Source organism: Columba livia, chromosome 9 (genome assembly GCF_036013475.1).
Source record: "Columba livia isolate bColLiv1 breed racing homer chromosome 9, bColLiv1.pat.W.v2, whole genome shotgun sequence".
Taxonomy (NCBI): Eukaryota; Metazoa; Chordata; class Aves; order Columbiformes; family Columbidae; genus Columba; species Columba livia.
In genome coordinates, this window is record NC_088610.1 from 20,579,254 (window position 1) to 20,600,812 (window position 21,559).

The window sequence follows — 21,559 nt, forward strand, 5'->3', positions numbered from 1 at the left end:
GTTTGCATTTGCCTTTATTTAACAGTTATCCTTACATCCGGGCTGGTCACAGCTCACTGGAGTCCTGATTTTCGGCATTTAGGGAAAAAAAGGGGAGGGAGAGGAAAGCAAGGAGGGCACAACGAGGGGACGCAGCGCTCGAAGGAGCAGGAGCAGTGTTGGGTCTCCGGTCCCAGAGGACGTCTGACCACCACGCGATGCTGGGGCTGCTTTGTGAGTGGGAATCCCGAGCACCGTGCCCAGAGCCGGGTGCGCTGGCTGGCAGCCTTTCCCCATGTCCATCTCGTCCGCGTCATGAGGTGCGGGGCCTCTGCTTCACTTGGGACCACTGGGTGCTCCTCTGGGAGGGCCCATTTTTGTTGTTTCCCCCTCTCTCTTGTGTGAGGGTCCCCAGTCCCTGGGCAGGGACAGTCCCTTGGGCTCGGGACCCCTGAAGCCTGTTATCAGCAAAGGTTTCTTTGGGCTCCCCTGCTGGTGTGTTGGTCAAACTCCCTAACAGGGGTATGGAGAGGGCTGGAAGGAGGCACAGCTGCTCCTCGTTTAGGGCATGACCTCATTATTGAAGGAGGTAATTAAACCTGCTCACTTGCCGCTGTGAAGGTTTGTCAGCAGGATGGAAGCTCCAAGCCCAAGGGCTGTTGCGTCAGTGCTGTTAATGATTGTGCATCACCCGTTTCCATCACCCGTGGTGCAGCGTTTTGGAGCTTGGCCAGCGTTTCCTCCTGCTTGCACTGGTCGGGGTGGCAGTGGGGATCTGCTGGGATGATGGATCACCTCGGGGATGAAGCCAGCGGGGCAGCTGGGAGGCAGGAAAGATGCTATTGAGAGTGAGAAGCAGAGCTGAGATTTTCCTCGGCGGTGTTTAAACTCAGTGGGGAGCTGGGGAAGGCGGCTGAGGTGAGGGTTAACCTGTGGTGGAACTCCAGCTCCTCCACAGCCCATGTGATGCACAACAGGAGCAATGGGGACATTAACAGCACCATCAGGGTTTTCTGCTCCAGCAACCCCGGCTAAAATTAACCAGCTTTAGGAGGCGTTTGTAGCTGGGCAGGCGGAGGGGACGGCAGCTGCAGTTCAGCCCGGGGGAGCCCGGGGCCCTTCACAGCTGCTCCTGCAGCCGCAGCCGAGCTGAGAGAGCTGGGGTGTTCAGCTGGAGAAGAGAAGCTCTGGGAGACCTTATTGCAGCCTTTCTGGACTTAAAAGGGGCCCAGAAGATGGAGACAGACTTTTCAGCAGGGCTTGTTGAGCTAGGACAAGGGGTGATGGTTTTAAACTAAAGGAGGGAGATTCAGGTTAGACACAAGGAAGAAAGTGTTGTCCCTGAGGGTGGTGAGAGCCTGGCCCAGATTGGCCAGGGAGGTGGTGGATGAACCATCCCTGGAGACATCCCAGGCCAGGCTGGACGGGGCTCTGAGCAACCTGAGCTGGTGAAGATGTCCCTGCTCATGGCAGGGGGGGAACTGGGGGAGCTTTCACAGTCCCTTCAGCCCAAACTGTTCTGTGATTCTATGATCAGTCGCTTGCTGTATGAATTCTGTCAAGCTGCTTTAGCTCAGCTGCTGGTGAGGATGGAATAAAAGCATAAAAATAATTTCTTAACAGCTGATCAGGGGGTGGGTGTCCCAGGGAGGCTGGGACCCTCTGGACCACAGTCCATGGGTCAGGGAGCTCAGGGCTGGGGTGCACAAGGGCTGCAGCACTTGGGCAATGAGCTCTGGCCTCTCCCAGCCTGTGGGAGGAGGGAAACTGAGGCAGGCAATGCAAACACCCCCCATGGCTCCCTTTTGCCTCCCTTCTCAGCAAGACGGCTCAGCAGCCACGGGGCCCCCGGCTCGATAACGGGGCTTTTGTGCTGCAGCCTCTGCTGACTCAGGGCTTTTTTGCGGCCGCGCTGCTGCGGGAGCCCCGTGACCATCAGTGGGGGGACCCTGCAGGGGGCAGCGGGCTCTGCAGAAAGCCGGTGGCTGCGGGAGCTGGCGTTACCCCGTGACGGGGGACAGGGACGGAGGGGACACCCCAGCCGAGCGAGACCCGGTGAGTGACTTCGCTTTCTCCATGGGGCGGCTGATCAGCAAAAGCTCCTAATTAAAACGCGAGTGACAGCCGCTTTTGGCTGTTCCAATGGGATGCCCGTCTCATCCCATGGTGATAACCAGGGACACATCACCCTGGTGTCACTGCTGCTGTCCCCGAAAGAAAGGCGCTTGGGGACAGCGTGCATTCCACTGCTGCAGGGACAGCCCGGCCAGGGACCCCGCAGTTTGTGTTGTGCATCCGAGGTTTTCTGTGCAGGGGAAACGAGGAGCAAAACCATCCCTGATGCTGGGCTGGTCCCAGGATCTCGGTTGTGCGGGGACAGGCTCTGGTCCCCAACACCCGCCGGGCGATGGGAGTGGGGAAATGCTGGTCACACCTGCCCTGTGCTGACTGGTGTCAGTTTACCAGAACCCTCTTTTGAAGGGCCCCTTGAAGACCAATCTAGTTTTATTTTGGGATAGCCCAGGTCAGTGTCTTTGGTATTACCCCAACTCCTGTCCCACCGCTGAGCTGTGGTGACCCCATCCTTGCCCATAGTGACCTGTGCTCCTGGGGGGGGTTCCCCAAACCCAAGCCCACCAAGTTAAGCTCCAAACCTCTCCAAGGACCACCCAGCTCCCAGCCCACACCCCCAGCCGATCTCTCCCCCATCACCCCACCGGGGTGGGGACACACGTTTCTGCCGCAGGCGCCATGGGCTCCCGGCACTTCCCCGCCCGGACCGTGCTCTTCGAGAAGGAATCCAACGGCGTCACGTACCGCGTGCCTGCCCTGCTCTACCTGCCCTGCGTGGCCAAGCTGCTGGCGTTCGCCGAGGAGCGGCTGAGCGCCGACGACGCCCACGCCAACCTGCTGGTGCTGCGCCGCGGCTCCGTCTATGGCAGCTACGTGGAGGTGGGACGGGGGGACGCGCCGGGGCCGAGGGGATGAGCTGGGCTGGGACACAGGAACAGTGGGGTGGTTGTCCTCCACCGCTTGTGTGGGGCACAGCTGAGCTCCTGGAGAAAAGGGGACGCTGGGTTGGGTGATGTGGGGTGGGTCTCACCCCTCTCTATCCTCTCCTCCCCGCCGGGCAGTGGGATGACATGCGAGTGCTGGAGACGGCGACGCTGCAGCACCACCGGTCCATGAACCCCTGCCCGCTGTACGACGAGTTCACCGGCACCCTCTTCCTTTTCTTCATCACGGTGCTGGGCAGGACGCCCGAAGCCTACCAGATCGTCACCGGCCAAAACGTCACCCGCCTCTGCTGCGTCACCAGCACTGACCAGGGCCTGAGCTGGAGCGCAGCCACGGACATGACGCAGCAGGTCATCGGTGGGGCCATCAAAGGTAGCCCACCAGAGAGGGGCAAGGAGTGGGAGGACAGGCAGCAGGAGGGTGCACCTGGGTTTTGGCCTCCTGGAGCCACCTGTGGCATGGGCAGAGATGGCCTCAGGGTAGGAAGCCCATGAGCATCAATTAGATGGAATGGAGGAGGAATCCAAGCAGAGGACAGAAGGGATGGAGAGAGCATCCATATTGCTTGCACAGTGGAGGGGAGATGGAGAGGGCTCTGCTCCCAAGTAGCAAGCAATAGGATGAAACAGCCTCAGGTTGCGCCAGGGGAGGTTGAGGTTGGATGTGGGGAACAATTTCTTCCCCAAAGGGCTGTGGGGCATTGGAACAGGCTGCCCAGGGCAGTGCTGGAGTCACCATCCCTGGAGGGTTGGACAGACGGACATGAGGTTCTCAGGACATGGGGCAGTGCCAGGGCTGGGGGAATGGTTGGACTCGATGAGCATCTTCCAACCAAGATGATTCCATGACTGTGTGCGAGGACAACGGGGCAGTGTGGGGCTCTGCTGCCCTCCCACTTCCTCACCTTGCTTGGCCAGGCTGGGGGGTGCTCTGGAGACCCTTCAACCTCAGGCGTGGCAGGGGCACCATGGAGGCCACTCTTCACCTCCATCCCATCTCTGCTCCTCAGACTGGGCGACATTCGCCCTGGGCCCCGGGCACGGGATTCAGCTGCGGTCGGGGCGGTTGCTGGTGCCTGCCTACAGCTACCACATCGACTGCAAGGAGTGCTTCGGGCAGCTCTGCAAGACCACCCCTCACTCCTTCGCCTTCTACAGCGACGACCACGGCCGGCGCTGGCACTTCGGCGAGTTCATCCCCAACCTGCAGACAGGCGAGTGCCAGCTCGTCTCGGTGGACGAGGAGGATGGTTCCAATGTCCTCTACTGCAACGCCCGCAGCCCCTTGGGCTTCAGGGTCCAGGCGCTCAGCACGGACGATGGGGCCGTCTTCCATGGGGGGCAGCTGGTCCAGCGGCTGGTCGAGCCCCCTCATGGCTGTCACGGCAGCATCATCGGCTTCCCTGCACCTTTTGTGTATGTCCCCACTGCCCCAGGGGACCCTGTGACGTCCCTCCAGGGCTCGGCTCGCCGTCTGCTCCCTGGGATGCTCCAGCAGTTTCGGTACCTGTCCGTGGGGCAGGCAGCAGGTGATAAGCCACCCACTGTGGCCACCGGCAGCCACCGTGAGCCAGCTGAGCCTGAGAAGGGTTGTCCTTTCCCAGAGCATCACTGTCATGCCCACAGCACCACTTCAGTCCAAGGGGACCCCGCAGTGAACCCCAGCCCCCCTGCCTTCTTCCAAGCACCGACATGGATCCTCTACTCCCATCCTACCAGCTCCATGTCACGGATCAACATGGGGGTTCACCTGAGCACCTTCCCCAGGGACGTGGAGAGCTGGACCGAGCCCTGGGTCATCTATGAGGGCCCGAGCGCTTACTCAGACCTGGCTTACATAGAGCTGCCCTACAACGAGGTCTCCATCACTGGTGGCCCGGCCATTGCTTTTGCCTGTCTCTATGAGAACGGAACGCGGTCACCCTATGAGCAGATCTCCTTCAGCATGTTCACGCTGCACGACGTGCTCCAGAACATCCCCCTGGCAGCCACTGCTCCCCAGCGGGACGGTCCCCCCCCACGCCATGGCAAGTGGGGCCGAAAGAGCTGCCTTGTCTCCTAGTGCCCCCCAGGTCGGCTCCCTCCAGGTCCCCAGGCCACCAGCCCAGCACACGGGGATGCTCTCAGCCTGGGGTCCTGACACCACATCATGCAGGAGCCATGCACTAACATCCCAAAACTGGGGGTTATCTCATTCCTATTGCTACTTTTTTAATTATAGAGTTGGTTGGGCAGGGAGGCTTGTGCCACCAGCCCTGCCTCAGGCTCCCTCCTGAGCACGTGAGCCACCCCATAAAATACATAACGGGGGCACCAGCAGCACTGGGGGGGAGCAGGGAGCTGGGGACACCCTGTGCCACCCGCATGTGGGGGACATGATGCTCTGGCTGTGCTGTACCTGGTGCTACCACCCTGCTCCGGGGGTTCTCGTCCCATGGTCATAAATGTTTATGTTCCTTTTTTACTTGCTCCTTTTTAATGATCCTCTTAGAGCCAAATCCTCTTCTTCTCAATGGTCTCTCTGAAATCACCCAGTTACTGTTTAATCTGGCTAATGGCTTTTGTTTTTAAACTACCACGAACATTGCTAACTTTCCACCCACCCATACCATTTTTGGGGTAAATGTCCTTGCAGCACAGGCTGGTTCAGGTCTGTCCCCATGCTCGGTCCCTGTAAAGGTTTAGGGGACAAGGGCACGGGGATGGAGGACACACTGACACCGGTGACAGCCCTGGGAGCACAGTGGCGGGTGGTGTGATGGGCTCGGGGCCGGGTGGGGATGTGCGGCTGCTCCTCACATTTGCTGCATATAGTTCTGTGAGTATGGGTGAGTTTTTTGGGGGGGCTACACCTCAGTTCCAGCACTGCCTCCCCCAGCATGACTCCATCCATGTTTCCCAGCCCCAGCCAGAGCCCGGCTCAGTTCCTCTGCTCTCCTGGGTTTTGGAAGCCTCTCCCACCCACATGGAGATAAACACCAACACAGACTGATTAACAAAAATAGATTAGTGTTCCAGCTCTTATCTCTATAAATACAATCGTGTCACATTTTGCACTTGGGCAGGTGGACGCTGACGAGGAGCAGCTGGGGAAGCCATTGGGCTCATGCCAGGAGCCAGGTCCTCACCTCCATCGCTCACGGGGCTGGTTCCCAACCCCAAAAGTCTGCCAGGCCCCTGGGTGGAGGGAGAGGCATCGCCCGGGCAGGGGGCAGCCCTGTGCACACCAACCCCACGCACCTCCTGTCAGCATCCCGGGTGTCTGTCCCCCATGGGGGAGTCCGTCTGTCTTGTGCTGAGTGGAGCTCACGGTCTGTGCCATATTCCTGCCGGGGCATTTGTCACCGCCAAGGAACGGCGGGGGACACGACCCCCTCCGAGCAGCAGCCTCCCAGCAGTGCCGCGGGTCCCTACTTCCCCTCGCAGAAGCCGCAGAGGCAGCCCAGGCAGCCGTTGAGGATCTGGAGGGAGGCCAGCACCATCTCAGCAGCACTGACTAGCAGCAGCAGGGAGAAGAGGACGACGTTCCAGGCCACGACACCCACCGGCTCCAGGCAGGTGCTCCAGGTGTGATGATCATAGAGGTAGTTCTCTACCCTGCGCCACAGGGAGAAGAGGAGATGCAAAGTGCTGCCCCATGGAGGGGCAGGAATCACATCTCTTTCTGCCACAGAGGTGTGCCCCAGCCACCCCGTCCTTCATCCGAGGATGAGCGGGGTGTGCAGGGTGATGGGGATGGGAGGAACTGCAGAATCACAGAATTGCTTTGGTTGGAAAAGACCATCAAATCCAACCGTTCCCTCAGCACTGGCACTGCCCCATGTCCTGAGAACCTCATGTCCGTCTGTCCAACCCTCCAGGGATGGTGACTCCAGCACTGCCCTGGGCAGCCTGTTCCAATGCCCCACAGCCCTTTGGGGAAGAAATTGTTCCCCACATCCAACCTCAACCTCCCCTGGCGCAACTTGAGGCCGTTTCCTCTGCTCCTGGCGCTTGTTCCTGGGGAGCAGAGCCTGACCCCCCCTGGCTCCAAGCTCCTTTCAGGCAGTTCAGAGATCAGAAGGTCTCCCCTCAGCTCCTGTTCTCCAGCTGAACCCCCAGGTCCCTCAGCCGCTCCCATCACACTTGTGCTCCAGCCCCTCACCAGCTCCGTTCCCTTCTCTCCACTCGCTCCAGCACCTCAAGGCCTTTCTTGGTGTGAGGGGCCCAGTTCTGGCGGTTTGTCCTCCCCAGGTCCCAGCACAGGGACGGTCACTGCCCTGGGCCTGCTGGCCACACCAGTGCTGGTACCAGCCAGGACTCTGGTGGCCAAGAGGCACACGCTGGCTCATGTTCAGCTGCTGTCACCAACACCTCCAAGTCCTTTTCCACTGGGCACTTTCCCAAGCCCGGAGCACTCATGGGGTTGTTGTGACCCATGCAGAAACCCGTGGAAGGTGAAGGCCTCTTGAGTTACTGCATCACCACCAGCAAACCCACCAACTCTACCTACCATAAATAACACCAACTTAATTAGCAATAAGCTGATGAGGTGACACCAGCGACTCAGTCTCGCTGCCTTACCTGATGTCAGGCTCCTGGCCACCGGCATCCAGGAAGGGGTAACCCCAGAGGGGGCCGTGCTCAGTGGAGTTGTAGAAGCAGAGGGGTCCATTGGTCAAACCCACCCCGGAGAGGACAAAGCAGGCAGCGGCACCCAGGAGCGCCAGCTTGGAGAGCACAGCGGAGACAAAAGCCTGTGGGGAACACCAGGGAGGACCAAAAGTCAGATGGGCTCCAAAAATGCTGTTGTGTGTTGGTGGTGGAGTTTGGTAAGGGGGCAAAACTCCCTTTCACCACAAAGGGCTTCAGCCTCATGAGCAGAGGTTGAAGATGGAGAGGTCAGTGGGTTGTTTTGAGCTGGACAGAAGCGGGCAGGGAGTGGGGACAGGCAGGGAGCTGCCGCATGGAGCCTGATGGGGCAGAGCCCTGTCCTCTGGGGAGGTGGCACTATGGAGCGTCCCACCACAGGGCCACAGGAGAGGGGACACCCCAACATGACCCAGCATGGGAGAGGGGGCACCCTACCACATCCCATCACGGGATTATTGGAGAGGAGGGTCCATGCCACGTCCCACCACAGGGCCACAGGAGAGGTGGCAGCCTGCTGTGACACAATGCAGGAGAGGGGGCACCCACCACAGGACCAGGGGAGAGGGGAATCTGTGCCATGTCTCACCATAGGGCCATGGGAGAGGTGGCACCCTGCCACAACCTGCCACAGGAGAGGGGCCACCCATCACATCCCACCATGGGGCCACAGGAGAGGAAGTTCCCCACCATGTCTCACCGTGGGACAGGAGGGTCTCCAGCATGTCCCACCATAGGGCCAAGAGGGTCTCCAGCATGTCCCACCATAGGGCCAAGGGATGGGAAGGTCTCCGCCATGTCCCACCATGGGGCCATGGGACAGGAAGGTCCCCACCCTGTCCCACCATGGGGCCACAGGAGAGGAGGGTCCCTACTATGTCCCACCATGGGGCCACAGGAGAGGAGGATGCCTGCCGTGTCACACCATGGGACAGGAGGTTCCCCACCATGTCCCACCATGGGGCCACGGGACAGGAGGTCCCCCACCATGTCTCACTATGGGGCCATGAGTCAGGAGGGTCCCCACCATGTCCCACTATGGGGCCACGGGACAGGAGGGTCCCCACCATGTCACACCATGGGGACATGGGACAGGAGGGTCCCTACCATGTCCCACCATGGGGCCACGGGACAGGAGGTCCCCCACCATATCTCACTATGGGGCCATGAGTCAGGAGGGTCCCCACCATGTCCCACTATGGGAGAGGTGGCACCCTGCCACGTCCCACTGTGGGAGCAGGGGTACCCTACGACATCCCACCATGGGACAGGAGGATCCATGTCACGTCCCACCACAGGAGAGGTGGCACTGTGGCATGTCCCCCCTGGGGCCACCCACTACGCGACAGGTGGGGCTGCTTTGGCACGGGGGCCCCTCCTTACGTTGCGCCGGGTGCCGCAGTCAGAGCAGCCGGCACAGCCGCATCGCCACCCCACCGCCGTGATGTGGGTCGCTGCCAGCAGCACCTGTGGAGAGAAAGAGCAGCTGGGGACAAAAGGGAGGCACCAGCCCCCTCCCTTCATCCCTGCTCCGTGGACACACGAGGCAGGACGCGAGGCAGGACACAGTGTGAACCGCGGTACTCACAGCGATGCCACCGCCCCAGATACCCGGCACGGCCTTGGCGTGTTGGCTGATGTGCCCCTCGGCCAGGTACCGCCATGTCCCGCCAGGGAAGAGCAGGAGGACACTAGCAGCCACGGAGAGCGTGCCCAGCACCAGCAGGCAGGGACCCACGATCCGGCTGCACTTCCCCACACACATGGCCACCCTGCACGGGGACAGGAGGAAGAGGAGAGGAAGGGGCTGACTTTTAGAGAGCAGTGTAGAGGAAAGGGACCTGGGAGTCCTGGGGACAGCAGGGTGACCATGAGCCAGCACTGGGCCCTTGTGGCCAGGAAGGCCAATGGTACCTGGGGGGGATCAGAAGGGGGTGGTCAGTAGGTCAGAGAGGTTCTCCTGCCCCTCTACTCTGCCCTGGGGAGACCACAGCTGGAATCTTGTGTCCAGTTGTGGCCCCTCAGTTCCAGCAGGACAGGGAACTGCTGGAGAGAGTCCAGCGCAGCCACCAAGATGCTGAAGGGAGTGGAGCATCTCCCGTGTGAGGAAAGGCTGAGGGAGCTGGGGCTCTGGAGCTGGACAAGAGGAGACTGAGGGGTGACTCATTCCTGGGGATCAATATGGAAAGGGGGAGTGTCAGGAGGATGGAGCCAGGCTCTTCTGGGTGACAACCAGTGACAGGACAAGGGGCAATGGGTGCAAACTGGAACACAGGAGGTTCCACTTAAAGATGAGAAGAAACTTGTTGGGGGTGAGGGTGGCAGAGCCTGGCCCAGGCTGCCCAGGGAGGTTGTGGAGTCTCCTTCTGTGCAGACATTCCAACCCGCCTGGACACCTTCCTGTGTAACCTCATCTGGGTGTTCCTGCTCCATGGGGGGATTGCACTGGATGAGCTTTCCAGGTCCCTTCCAGTCCCTGACATTCTGGGATGTGACATTCTGTGGTTTGACCCCACGGCGCCCCACAGCTCCCCCACCCTGAGTCCATCTCCCAGCCACGAGTACACAGGAGTTTACTGTTTTGTGGTTTTTTTATCTCCACCAGCACCAAGTGCAATTTCCAAAGGAAATTCAATTTTCCCCCACCGTCTAAGTAATCACATATTAAAAAAAAAAAAATCAATATGAATACCAATCTATTGCTGCCAAACTGTTTCCTTGATGTTAAGCTATTTTATCCTAGAAGGATAAGTCCAAATTTAGACTAACCCTAATATTCCTTTGCTAGGGACTTTAAGGCAAGACCTGCACCGAGCCTTGAAACCATATGACCCACATGGTCGAATCCTCCAAAACGTTCCTGAGGGCAGGAGCCCAACCACTGCAACATCATTTGACTCTGAGCCCTTACAATGAGCCAGGAAAGGGCTGGAATCCTTGGACGAGGACTTGTGAAAGCACATCAGACTCCAATTAAATCCAACAGCAACTCCATCCCCACCGCACACTGGTCCTACCCTTGGTCTGGATATGCTGAAAACAATTAGTTAATTAAGAAGAGGTTATCAGCTACCCACAGGCGAGGCACCTGTGTTTTATGGAGTTATTGGTTCACCTAGGTGGTGCTTGCCCATCTCCAGGTGACACCTTGCCAAAAGTCAGCTTTCTCTCCTTCCCCCATGGACACGGGATGTCCATCAGTTGTGCTGGGACCGCTGAACACAACCTGTTGCCCCGTCTTCCCAGGTTTTCTCTACTCTGCATTCATTTTTGCTTTGGGTCGGTTTTATGCGCCTTCCCCTTTCCCGGTGGCTTGCAACCTGTGTTGCACAACCTCCCTGAGTCATAGAATGTCCTGAGTTGGAAGGATCATGGAGTCCAACTCCTGTCCCTGCAATGACAGCCCCACAGGTCACCCCGTGTGTCTGAGGACGTTGTCCAGTCTCTTCTTGAACACTGTCAGGTTGGGGCTGTTACACCTCCCTGGGGAGCCTGTTCAGTGTCCAGCACCTCTGGGTGAAGAACCTTTTCCTCGTGTCCCACTGACCCTCCCTGGCACGTCTCCTGCCATTCCCTGGGCTCTGTCCCTGTCACAGAGCAGAGCTCACCCTGCCCCTCCTGCTCCTGCTGAGGAACCTGCAGCCCATGAGCTCTGCGCTCAGTCTGCTCTGCTCCAGCTCAACAAACCCAGGGGCTCCAGCTGCTGCTCACACAGCTTCCCCTCCAAACCTTCACCAATCGAGCTGCTTCTCGCACTGGCTGATTCATTTCAGGCTCGCTCTGGCTTAGCAAAAGCAGAAGCAAACAGGCGCCGCACGGTTGTTTCTGTGGAAGAGCCGCCCCAGCCCCCTCGCGCGGCCCAGGCTGCACGTCCGGCCCCGGCACAGCCCGGGGGACACAGCCCAAGGGGACTTTGCAGCGCTGGGAGCTGCTGGACACCAGCCCCAGGGGCTGCCGGGGCCGGGGAGAGCTGAATGTGGGGGGACAGGGCTGAAAAACGTGGAGAGCCAATGAGCCCAAGGTGGACCAGCAGCTCCAGCCATCCTGGAGCTTCACTGCCCCTCTGCTGTCTGTCCTCCCTGCCTTGGTCTGAAGGAATTCAGGGCCTCTCGCCCTCACTGCACTCCCACCTGTAGTCCAGGGATGGTGGGTGCTTGTCCCCCCAGAGCCAGGAGCACCCAGTGTGAGTCCCACCTCCCCACTTTGGAGGATCTTCCAGAATTGCTCTTGCTCCTCTGGAGCAAGCGGGGATCGCTCTCACCAGCCAGAGGCTCTTGTGGTTTTCTGCAAGTCTCCCCTTCACCCCTGCAAGGCCTCTCCTTCCCTCCAGCGCTGCCCTCTCCCCAGGTCTCCTTGCCCCAGGAAGCTCTCCACGGCTCCCCTTGGGCAAGGAGCAGGTTGGCATGAGTTGCATTCTTCTACCTCATCAGACAGGCAAACCTCTCCGAAAGTGGAGATAAAGTGCAGCTGAATCAGCCTCTGTTAGGACCCTTTTGACTCCTGTCCTGCCAGCACGTCTCCATGGCCAAAAGCAAGGGGATCCAAGCAAAGCCCACGGAACGTGTCCTCCTGCCGTCCTGGCTTACCTGGGAGCGGTGCCCCGCGGAGCCAGCAGCGTCCACCCCTCGGATGGGCCCTGTCCTGGAGGCATCGCCCATGGGTGACTATTTATGGCGTGTGCTCCACGTCTCGTTCCTCCACCCCGAGGTCCACCCACCGCATCACTCATGATCCTTCCTCTCCCACACAGCCGGCAGCTCAGAAGGAAGGATGACTGTCCCATCTCAATGAGGTGGCCTCCGCCGGCACCGCGGCTGATCCCTCTGTTCCGTTATGTCCCCTGTCACCGGCAGAAGCCACAAGTCCACCAGCACACACACAACTTCAGATTTTAAGGCTTCTACCACGTCTGCCCTAAATGCCTTGACCACTGCCCGAGCAGCAAACGCCTTTTCTCCTGAAACAACCTACAATGACTATTTAAGAGAGAACGTTTTCCTTTCAGACCACACCAAACACTGTCTCTCTGTCACCTTATGTCCATGTCCTCCACCAAGGGCTTCATCCATCACATTTCACCTTATTTCCCCTCGTTGTGCAAAGCTTCGTGCACAGATGCTGAACAGTTCAGGTTTGCCTCTTCTCATTTTTACGCACAGGAGGGAGCTCACTAGTCTTTTAATAAAGGCTTCTAAATCAATATTCTCGCATCTCTGCTGGTTCCCATCTCCTGTCCTTTGCTTCTTTGCAGATTGCTCCAGGTGTTGACCATAACCCCATTACGTATGCCTCACACCCTGGTGGTAACATTGAGAGAGAAAGGTTATTTCTGGATATTTTCATTATTGCAAGGCATCAGACGTTTCCAAGTCCTATTGGGGGTGCCCATGGTGTGTGACGTGGAAGCTCCTTTTCTGTCCCCACAGAGAAGGTCTGATGGTAGCAGCTCTAAGATGGGAACAGGACCAGGAGAACATTCCCTCCATGTCTGAGAACAGGAGACAGGGAAGCTGTAGTACAAAAAAAACCAGCAAAAATGGGGCAGTTTTTGTGGCCGAGGAGTTGCAGCAGCACAAGGAAGGAGGGGAATTGCTCATGGGCCGTGTGGGGGAAAGGAAGAATCTCCTCCAAGAAGAGTTTGGAGAAGGTTCGTATTCCTCGTGCATTCATCATGAGGGCCTGTGGCACATCAGCTGCTCGGGACGTGGGTTTCTCCATCTGCAACAGCCACAGGAAACGAAGCGTTAAGTGCCTTATAGCCCCGATACCGTCTTGCTCTGATAAAAAAGGACAACTACCTTTTGGTTTACAACCCAACTTGCTCTACCCAGGGTAAGGCACACAAGTAGCGTCTGCCAACACGCTTCAGAGCGGCTTTTCCGGCCCTCTAACCAAGGAGTAAGGAGCATTGAGAATGTAAAACCTGCCCTAAGGACAACGTGCCGCTGTTTGTTGGGAGAAGCAGGAAATGGACTTGGAGCCCTTGAGTGCCACATGGAAAGAGATGGATGTGTTACATCAGCCAATTCCCTTTGTCCAGGAAAAAATAAGCTGAGAGGAGCAGACTATGTGAATAATGATTCCTCTGAAAGGAAAATCGGAGTTTGCACCAGCACGTAAATCCCCGTTTTATTCTTAAATAACATGAATCGGCCTCTGAAAAGCAGACAGGAGCGAAGGCGAAACATGTAGGACCTGCAGGACTGCTGAGAATAATCCGATTTCTCCTTCCTTTTTTTGTTTTACTTAGAGAGGAAGTGTTTTTCACTCTGCTGGAAGAAAATGTGTTGCAACCTCATCTTGTGCCCTTTTCTACGTCACGGCAATCTGAGCTTCCTGCGTGGCCTCACACATGATCTGATCCATCATCTCCCACAGAAAACCCCCGTGCCGCCCAGCGTGAAGTTTCAGGGTGAATCTTCTCCCCGCAGCGTCACTGATCTTCCCCTTACACCCACCGCGCCCGAGGCTCTGACAGTAATTTTAGCCCCATGTGGCTTTCCCAGGCACCGTGAGCGGCCGCATGCCCCCCTTTCTCACACCAGAACTGAATTATGAAAGCCTCGGCACGGCAATTACGGGCAAGTAACTCGCTGCCGAGTCACCCGGCCACGGCGCTGCCCAACGTGGCCCCATGCAGATCAATGCCGGCCCGGCCCCGTCCTCCTGCTCACACCTTCCCCAGCGCCTGATCGCAGCTGAAGAGATCCCGGTCGCTTTCATCCCAGCTGCTTTCTGTGCATTTATCCCGTCACACTTGGAGGACTCTGCCTCTCTGCTGCACAGTTTGCAGGTCACGGTTGGCAATGGCTCTTCCTGAGGTCGGTGAGGTTTTTATAACCACTACATCCACTCTCTTAACCAGGTTCCCCAGCTCTTTGCTTCCCCAAACTCCTCTGGGAATTGCGTAGCAGGTCGGGTTTCAGGTGTGGTTTGAGTTCCAGGAGAATCAAAGAGGCTGAGTTGCGTTTGAATCGGTGAGACTGAACCACTCTGTGCCAAACCGGCCCCCACCTCGTCCTGTCCACAATTGCGTGGTGTCTCCCACTCCTCTCAGTAGCATCTCTAGATCTGTTTCTGCTGCGAGCGAGCTAAGACTCCTCTAAAATCAGGTGTGGGATGTTTGCTGTCAACAGTGATCCCTTAGACAAGCCCTGCACGGAGTTTGTGGCTCAAACTCGGACTGAAGAAGCACCAACACGACGCTGCTGGACAACACAGCATTTGCTTTAGCTTCTTGACGAACTTCACCTGATTTATCACTTCAGATGAGATAAACCAAAGCAGTTACAAGTTCGAAGGAGTCTGCAGAAAGGAAAAATAAATACATTAAAAATGAGGTATCTTGAGTCTACCCTGTAATTCCTTGACCCGCAGACTGTGATGGAACATATTTCCGACTCAGTTGGAAGGGGAAATATAAGCTACACGAAGGGATCAGGCTGTTCTCCAGCCTTGAAAGGCGCACAAGCGAGTCTTCATCACAGAAACAGGAATTGTCCTGTTAATGCCATGAGGAGAGGTGCACACACCGAAAAACTGAAGTCAGCCCCCAGACAGGCTTGGAAAAGCGAGGAGGACGTGGATGGTTCAGCAATAGAAAAGCCACGTGTTCTCCGCTCTTCCTTTGGGAAGGATGGAAAATCCCAGCCCTGCCTCTTTCTATTCAGTTCCACAAAGGTATTTTTCCTACCAAAGGTTTGTCTCACTTTGAGATTTTGTAATGGGTTGAAGTTTTGGCTGACAGTTTTACTAACAACTCATATACTCACCTATAGGGAACTCAGCTTGATTTTCTTCCCTTCTACCCCAATAACCTTAAGGAAAAAACATGTAATGCAGGGACAGACTTTGGTTAGAACTAAACCAATGAAAAACCCACAACCCAAAAGCCAAGAGATGCAGAAAGCTACTGAAAACAGTTTGTTTTATTTCCAGGATCAAATATTACAATAGGACATTTACATATATTTATAAAAAAATGCAGCAGTTGTGTATATAGATCAGAGGTTTCCTTGAGTTTGGTCCCTCCCAGCACAGTGAGCTGAAATCTTCCCAATTAATCCTCTCCCTCCTCCCACATGGAGTCGCCATCATTGAAGAATAAGGTGACTACTGTAAAAACCGACAGGCAAACACATAATTTTGAAACCCTAATTTCATCAATTAGAGGAAACAGGCTCATTTTGTAAAAACCATCTACCCTATGGTCCGGTGTCTCTGATGAGGCACCGTGTCTCTGAGTGGGGTTTTACCCAGATGTTCTTCATGTACATCTGTTCTCTAAAATAGCACCTTGTCCCCCCGCTCCACAGACTTCTACCATTGATCCTGCTATACCTCAAAGTCTCAGCAGCATTTAACGAGCAATTACAAAATGACTTTTCTCTGTACTGCAGCACAGTAATTAATGACGGCGATCAAATCCCGAACTTGTGCAATCACTCGTTACTTACCCATTTAAACTGAGGCAGGTTGAGGCACTGATGTCAAGTGCCACGTTCTCCGATTAAAAACACATGTGTGTGTATATATAAGTATATACATATGGCTATATTTATTGGGGGCGGACAGACATTAAGCATCTCACGGACAAAAGGAGACTGGAGTAAAAGTCGCCCTGTACACCACGACCGAAAGGGAATCCATTAACCTCACCAGTTCAGGAGCAGACATTAACATCACTAAACCGCGGTGAGATCTTGGGCTCGCACAGAGAAAACCTCGGCAAGACTCTCTTTGCAGAACGTCAACCAACAAACCTCAACAGCCGGTCATTAAATGTGTTCACATCAACTCCAAACACGCGACTGTCGGTCTTGCCAACACCATGGATGGCCAATATAGGGCTCGACACACGCGTTTTGTTTCGCCTGTAAACCCGCAGCTGTTGCGTTTGTAGAAAGTATTTTCTGTTAAAATAAATAAATGGAAAGGGATAAATAGAAGAGGGATTTGAATCTGTTAAATCAGCTCGACAAGGCACATGCAGTCGGTGCGGGACCGAGACTTTGCACTTCACCCGTCTCAAGCGCATCCCTGCCACCCCTTCTCCTCTGGGAATATTCTTACTAACTTGACTAAAGAGGAATCAGCAAGCAGTGACATTTACTACAAACTAAGAAGGCATAAACATTAAAGAAATTCCTGAAATGACACGTTTTCCCATTCACACGGACACTCCCACACAGGTGTTATCTGTTTCCACACGGTTTAGAAAGAACCCAAACCCACCACATTTGATGCATCTCCCCAGTGTTTGGAACCTGACAAACGCAGCACAAGTGACGCCTTGTCCCCAAAAGAAAGTTGCTTTTCCTTTAGCCCTTGTGGCTCCTGAGTCGCTGCGAACAAGCTCAGTGCTTGGGCAAGAACAGCAATTCCCAACACCCGGCCCTTCAGCAGTGAGGTTTATTTATTAAAACACGTTCTAAAACTGGCTGCCCGTTTCTGCAAGGGCACAAACCAGCAGTAAATGGAAGTTGGTATAAGCTGGTGCAGCTGAGTATATAAAATCTTTAAAAAATGCAGCTAAGAAAGTCGCGGACGATGTGAAATGCTGTTTGCACTAGCAAACAAGGGATGTGCTTTACGGATGAGAGGTGTTGTTCTGTAATAGTGAAGCAGCTCTGGAAACTACGCTGATGCAAAATTGCTGTTTAAATCCACTTGGAACAACAGTACCTTTGGGTGCCCTTTTAGAGACAACTATTTTACAAGGCTACTATGTGCACACATGTGCATTCTTTTAATAATGGTGTTAACTTATCTGATTTCTCAGGAAGGGCAACACACTTCAGCCCCCAAACGTCAGAAATGTAATAATCACAGATGGCAACTCACGGCCTCTCGTGTACGCCCAGAAACATCTGGTGCAGCCTTTAACCTGCCCTTTTGCTGCTGGGAGGGAATGCTGCGAGGTTGATGCTGCTCAATCAGCTTGATTTAGTGCAGGTATGATTGGGAAGACCCCAAATCCTTCCCCGGGCCTCTGAAGGATCACAAGGGAGAAGCCAACAGCAAAAACATCACCAGGATACAGCCTGAAACACGTTAGTTCTGTTCAGTTCTCTATTCCCACCGTCCACATGTGCTTCTGCTCCTACAAACTCAGGGGGACATGACACCCAAATTATGGCCAAGCAACACCCGTGGGAAGCCACAAGCCACAGCCTTTGAAGGATTTCTTTCCTCTCTCCTGTATGTTCCAACATCTCCTTTTGCAATCTGAGACTCAAGGCGTTTTTTTTCCAACCTTGCCAAAAGCAATTTGAGCGTCAGACTGAACGTCTAGAAATGATTGTGACAAATGGTTTATAAACGGAGCCCAACAAGCTTGTACCTTCACTGCTACAAGCTGCCACAGCTATAACGTGGGTGACATTTTCAGTCACATTCCTCCAAGCTCCAAAGGGCTTCAAACATGAATGAAGGCGTGAAAAGGTTCTATCCCGGCTGGTGCAAACAGCAGCAGCACAGCTGATGGACACACATTAGGTTATTAAAAGAGTAATAGGTTATTAAAAGAGTAATATTTTTCTAAATAAAACTCCAAGAAACAAAAAATGAAGTGAGAGCAGAAGCACTCCTGGTGCCGCCACACCAGCCAGCAAAACCGTTTACTGCGCCCAAGAGACGCGTTCCTCAATGGTTTAAAAATAAACCTGCTGCAGGCAACGTTTGCTTCCTCGCGTAACAAAAGGAATGAAGAGCGGACTGACCTAGGGCTCCCGGTTTGGTTTGGAGAGCGAGGTGATGAGTGTGAGGTTACTTCTGAGCACAGAGGAAAGGAAGGAGCTGTCGGATGCCTTGGCTCCGAGCGACGGGGGAAGGAAGGTTCCTGGTACGGGACCACGCAGCCTGTAGTCTCTCCAGGGGAAGAACTGATGGGAAAAGTTCAGGATCCCTGCCGCTTCCCTGCTGCTGATACAGGGAGGATTTTATATCAGATTAGTGATGACTTTATATCAGATTGCTTCAAGACATTAATAACAACCTAGCTGCATGTATGGTAGGGGAGAGCAGAGGGACAAAGAAGAGAGGGACGAAGAAGAGAGGGACAAGAGAGAAGAGAAGCCACCAATAAGACAGACCTAGCACTGAAAGGGCAGAGTCAATTTTGAATGTTTAACTTAACTGCTACAAAAGCCAACGTGGAACCACGTTCCAAGAGCAGGTACAAACCCAGGCCTGTCCAAAACAGAGCTGGCCCTCCACCAGAAAACACAACCTACCCGCCACATCTCACAGGAGCGGTGGAACCGCAAAGGCAGGAGAGCAGAAAGGTCAAGGCGCTCCCATGCTGGCCTGCCCAAGGGACACCAAAGGACCATCTGTACACGCGCCAGTGCCATGTCCTGCCGGCAGCCCGCCGGAATTTTCCTGTGGCTTAACCACAGCAGAGGGAATGCGTTCCAAGGCAAAAAGAAGGTCAGAGTTATTTCAACGAGACACCCGAAGCTACTTAGGAAGCATTAGACCTACACAGAAAGGGTTTCCTCCTGTCCGAGTGATGAATTTGGATATCATAGGGACACAAAGGACCTTTCAGCTGCTTCACAGCCCAAACACCAACATCCCGACTCGTCCGCTGGCTTCACGATTCCCTTCCCAGCCGCCACCACAAATCTGGTGCCACATCAACCATTGATCAGGAAACCGTGACCAGACTTTGCTTTCCTGATAGCACATCTTGCCACACAACACAAAATAGTTTTGTGCAGAAGGGAAATCAATTTATACAATTGTATGATTACATGTAAAACCTCAACGATGAGCAGAAGACAGTGGTGAGCTAACACCAGCATGGGGAATGTGAGGCGTTTTCTGTGATTTCCTACATTTAAAGACTCCAGGGTACGCAGGCTAGTACGAAATTGAGGACAAAACAGCTTGAAAAGTTTTAGTCTATGGTAAATTTCTGATCACTTAAGCCTTTTTTCTTTAACAAGCATAATCGTCTGACAGCTGCAGAAACATTAGCAGTCATGGTAGGTCTCACATGCCTTTTACCCCACTGATGAAGAGCACGCTAAACCGAGTTCTTAGTTGTAAATGCACAAATTTAAGGCCCAACTTGAGGATGGCTATGTTAGTTAACTTTGATCCCACTGAAATACCAACGGGTCGACAACTCAAGGTCTAGAGAAGACACTGGGCAAACAGGCACGGCCCAGGACTTTGGTGCCAGCTCCCAGAGCTGAAAAAAAGCCTAAATAACCTGGTCGCTTTCCATACCACCTCCCAGATATAGACTGACATGGAAACAGTCCACAGCGTGACAAGGCTGTGCATGTTTTTAAATTAATGAAAGACAACCTGCCTCGCACTCGCTGTCCTGCTCAGTCACGGTCAGCGCTCTGAAACCCCCGCACAGCTCGGTCACTCCTGGGGAAAGCGAAACAAAACACGGTGCTAAAAGCCAACAATCAAGTTTTTTACAACAGGTATTTTCCGGAGAGCCCAAAATCTTGGCGGTATCCTGCCACCTTCCTTCATCATTCGCATAATCCTGAGGGAAAGTAAAAAGGAGACGTGTAGGGGATGGTGGGGAGAGACCATCTGGAAACCCCACCAGCAGAAATGCAGCTTTTCCCCTGGGCCAAGCAGTCAATGCCATATAGACCATAGCTGGGTGGTGGTTCTTTTTTGGTTGGTTGTTTTTTCTTTTACTATGTCCACCGGCAGCATTTAAAGCAGGAGGAAAACATACACGCAATCTAAAAGCCTTTAAATTAGATGGGAGCAGAGTATTTGACCACAGCTCCTCCCAAACCCCAGATAAGTGAACCCTTGAGAAGGCCGCAAGGTTAATGGAGACCGTGTAGAGAATCAAAGGAAATACTGAAGATTACACACTCTCCTTTACAGAGAGATGATTCAGTGCCTTACCACACACTATTTTCAAAAATAAATTAAACCAAACAGATTTAGGAATAGCAGCGAGAAGGGTACGTGTGTCATGGCCACTCCAAGCCCCAGCATACTGGGTACAGAGGTTATGGTTTCGCTCTATCCCACGAAAACAAAGGGAAGATGTTCTTCCCCGTGCTCTCCGCAGGGCCCAAGCTGAGAAGGAAATAAAACTCGCAACGCTCCTGTTAGGTCAGTAGAGGAGGAGAAAGGAAGAAGCGAGAGAAGGGCCCGATTCCAGCACTGCGATCCCAGCCCCTCAACTGCATATTTCAAGAGTCGGTGTCCCAGGTGAAGAGGGATGGGGAGGAAGGCTGGCAGGACTCGTGCTAATTCCTCTCCTGCACAAAGACAGTCTCTTGAGGACACAGGCCGGCCTCCTGTAACGTGATCTCATAGTCCAGGTGGGAGAGTTTCCTTCGGGGGAAGTTGGTGAGGAGTTCGAAGCGTTCGTTGGGGTAACCTTTCGACTGGACATGTTTCACCAGAGCCTGGGGAGAGAGGAAGGCAAACAAGTGTCACATAAGTCAAAACAACACGAAAGAATGCGAAAAAATACCCCATTTTCCTTTAAAAAATGACGTTTGTCATTGAAATTTTGCATACAGCGTAGACCCTCTTCCTCTTCAATATCTAATTTGGCCCACGTGTGGTACGAATAATCATAAAAAATAATGATTAAGTGATCCCTTACCTAACTGCTTCTTTATACAGAAGGAAGACATGCACAAAACCACATTAATTCAAGCAAGCTGGATTCCACAGCACACATTCAAGTCATAAGATATGCAAATAAAAACCAAATCCTCAAGTGCCCCAAAACAGAAGTTTGTTTATCAGACATTACCCCGACATTAGACCTAAAAGCCACGAAAGAAGCATTTCTGTGAGGCAGCATTGACAAAAATTAATGCAGTATAAGGTTTTGGGGTTGTTTGGTTTTTGGTTTTGTGGTTTATTTGGGGTTTTTTTAAGCTCTTATTCATTAATTGACTTCTCTGTCTGCAACAGCGATTGGAGAA

At 54.3% G+C, this 21,559-nt stretch overlaps 3 protein-coding genes across 5 annotated transcripts in view; 1 reads left to right on the forward strand and 2 right to left on the reverse strand.

The window, feature by feature from the left end:
* The first annotated feature begins 1,731 nt into the window (after positions 1–1,731).
* On the forward strand, positions 1,732–5,546 carry NEU4 (neuraminidase 4). Of its 2 annotated transcripts, XM_065073046.1 has the most exons (4): positions 1,732–2,034; positions 2,726–2,931; positions 3,114–3,369; positions 4,007–5,546. In XM_065073046.1, exons 2-4 carry the CDS (start codon positions 2,731–2,733, stop codon positions 5,056–5,058), a joined length of 1,509 nt encoding a protein of 502 aa, XP_064929118.1. In that variant the 5' UTR covers positions 1,732–2,034; positions 2,726–2,730; the 3' UTR covers positions 5,059–5,546. The 2 variants fall into 2 exon arrangements, with proteins under 2 accessions (XP_064929118.1, XP_064929119.1); XM_065073047.1 differs by having other exon boundaries at positions 1,732–2,931.
* A 442-nt stretch (positions 5,547–5,988) lies between these two features.
* On the reverse strand, positions 5,989–18,561 carry TM4SF19 (transmembrane 4 L six family member 19). Its single transcript, XM_065073062.1, has 6 exons — positions 18,347–18,561; positions 12,212–14,930; positions 9,214–9,397; positions 9,009–9,092; positions 7,560–7,732; positions 5,989–6,593 (listed from the first exon to the last, which is right to left on the reverse strand). Exons 2-6 carry the CDS (start codon positions 12,406–12,408, stop codon positions 6,407–6,409), a joined length of 825 nt encoding a protein of 274 aa, XP_064929134.1. The 5' UTR covers positions 12,409–14,930; positions 18,347–18,561; the 3' UTR covers positions 5,989–6,406.
* The window catches only part of UBXN7 (UBX domain protein 7), a 34,559-nt gene continuing 28,535 nt past the window's right edge, over positions 15,536–21,559 (reverse strand). For both annotated transcript variants that reach the window (XM_065073048.1, XM_021286416.2), the window contains exon 11: positions 15,536–21,028. In XM_065073048.1, coding sequence (XP_064929120.1) covers positions 20,867–21,028 — 162 coding nt within the window. In that variant the 3' untranslated portion in view covers positions 15,536–20,866. The remainder of the gene's footprint in view (positions 21,029–21,559) is intronic.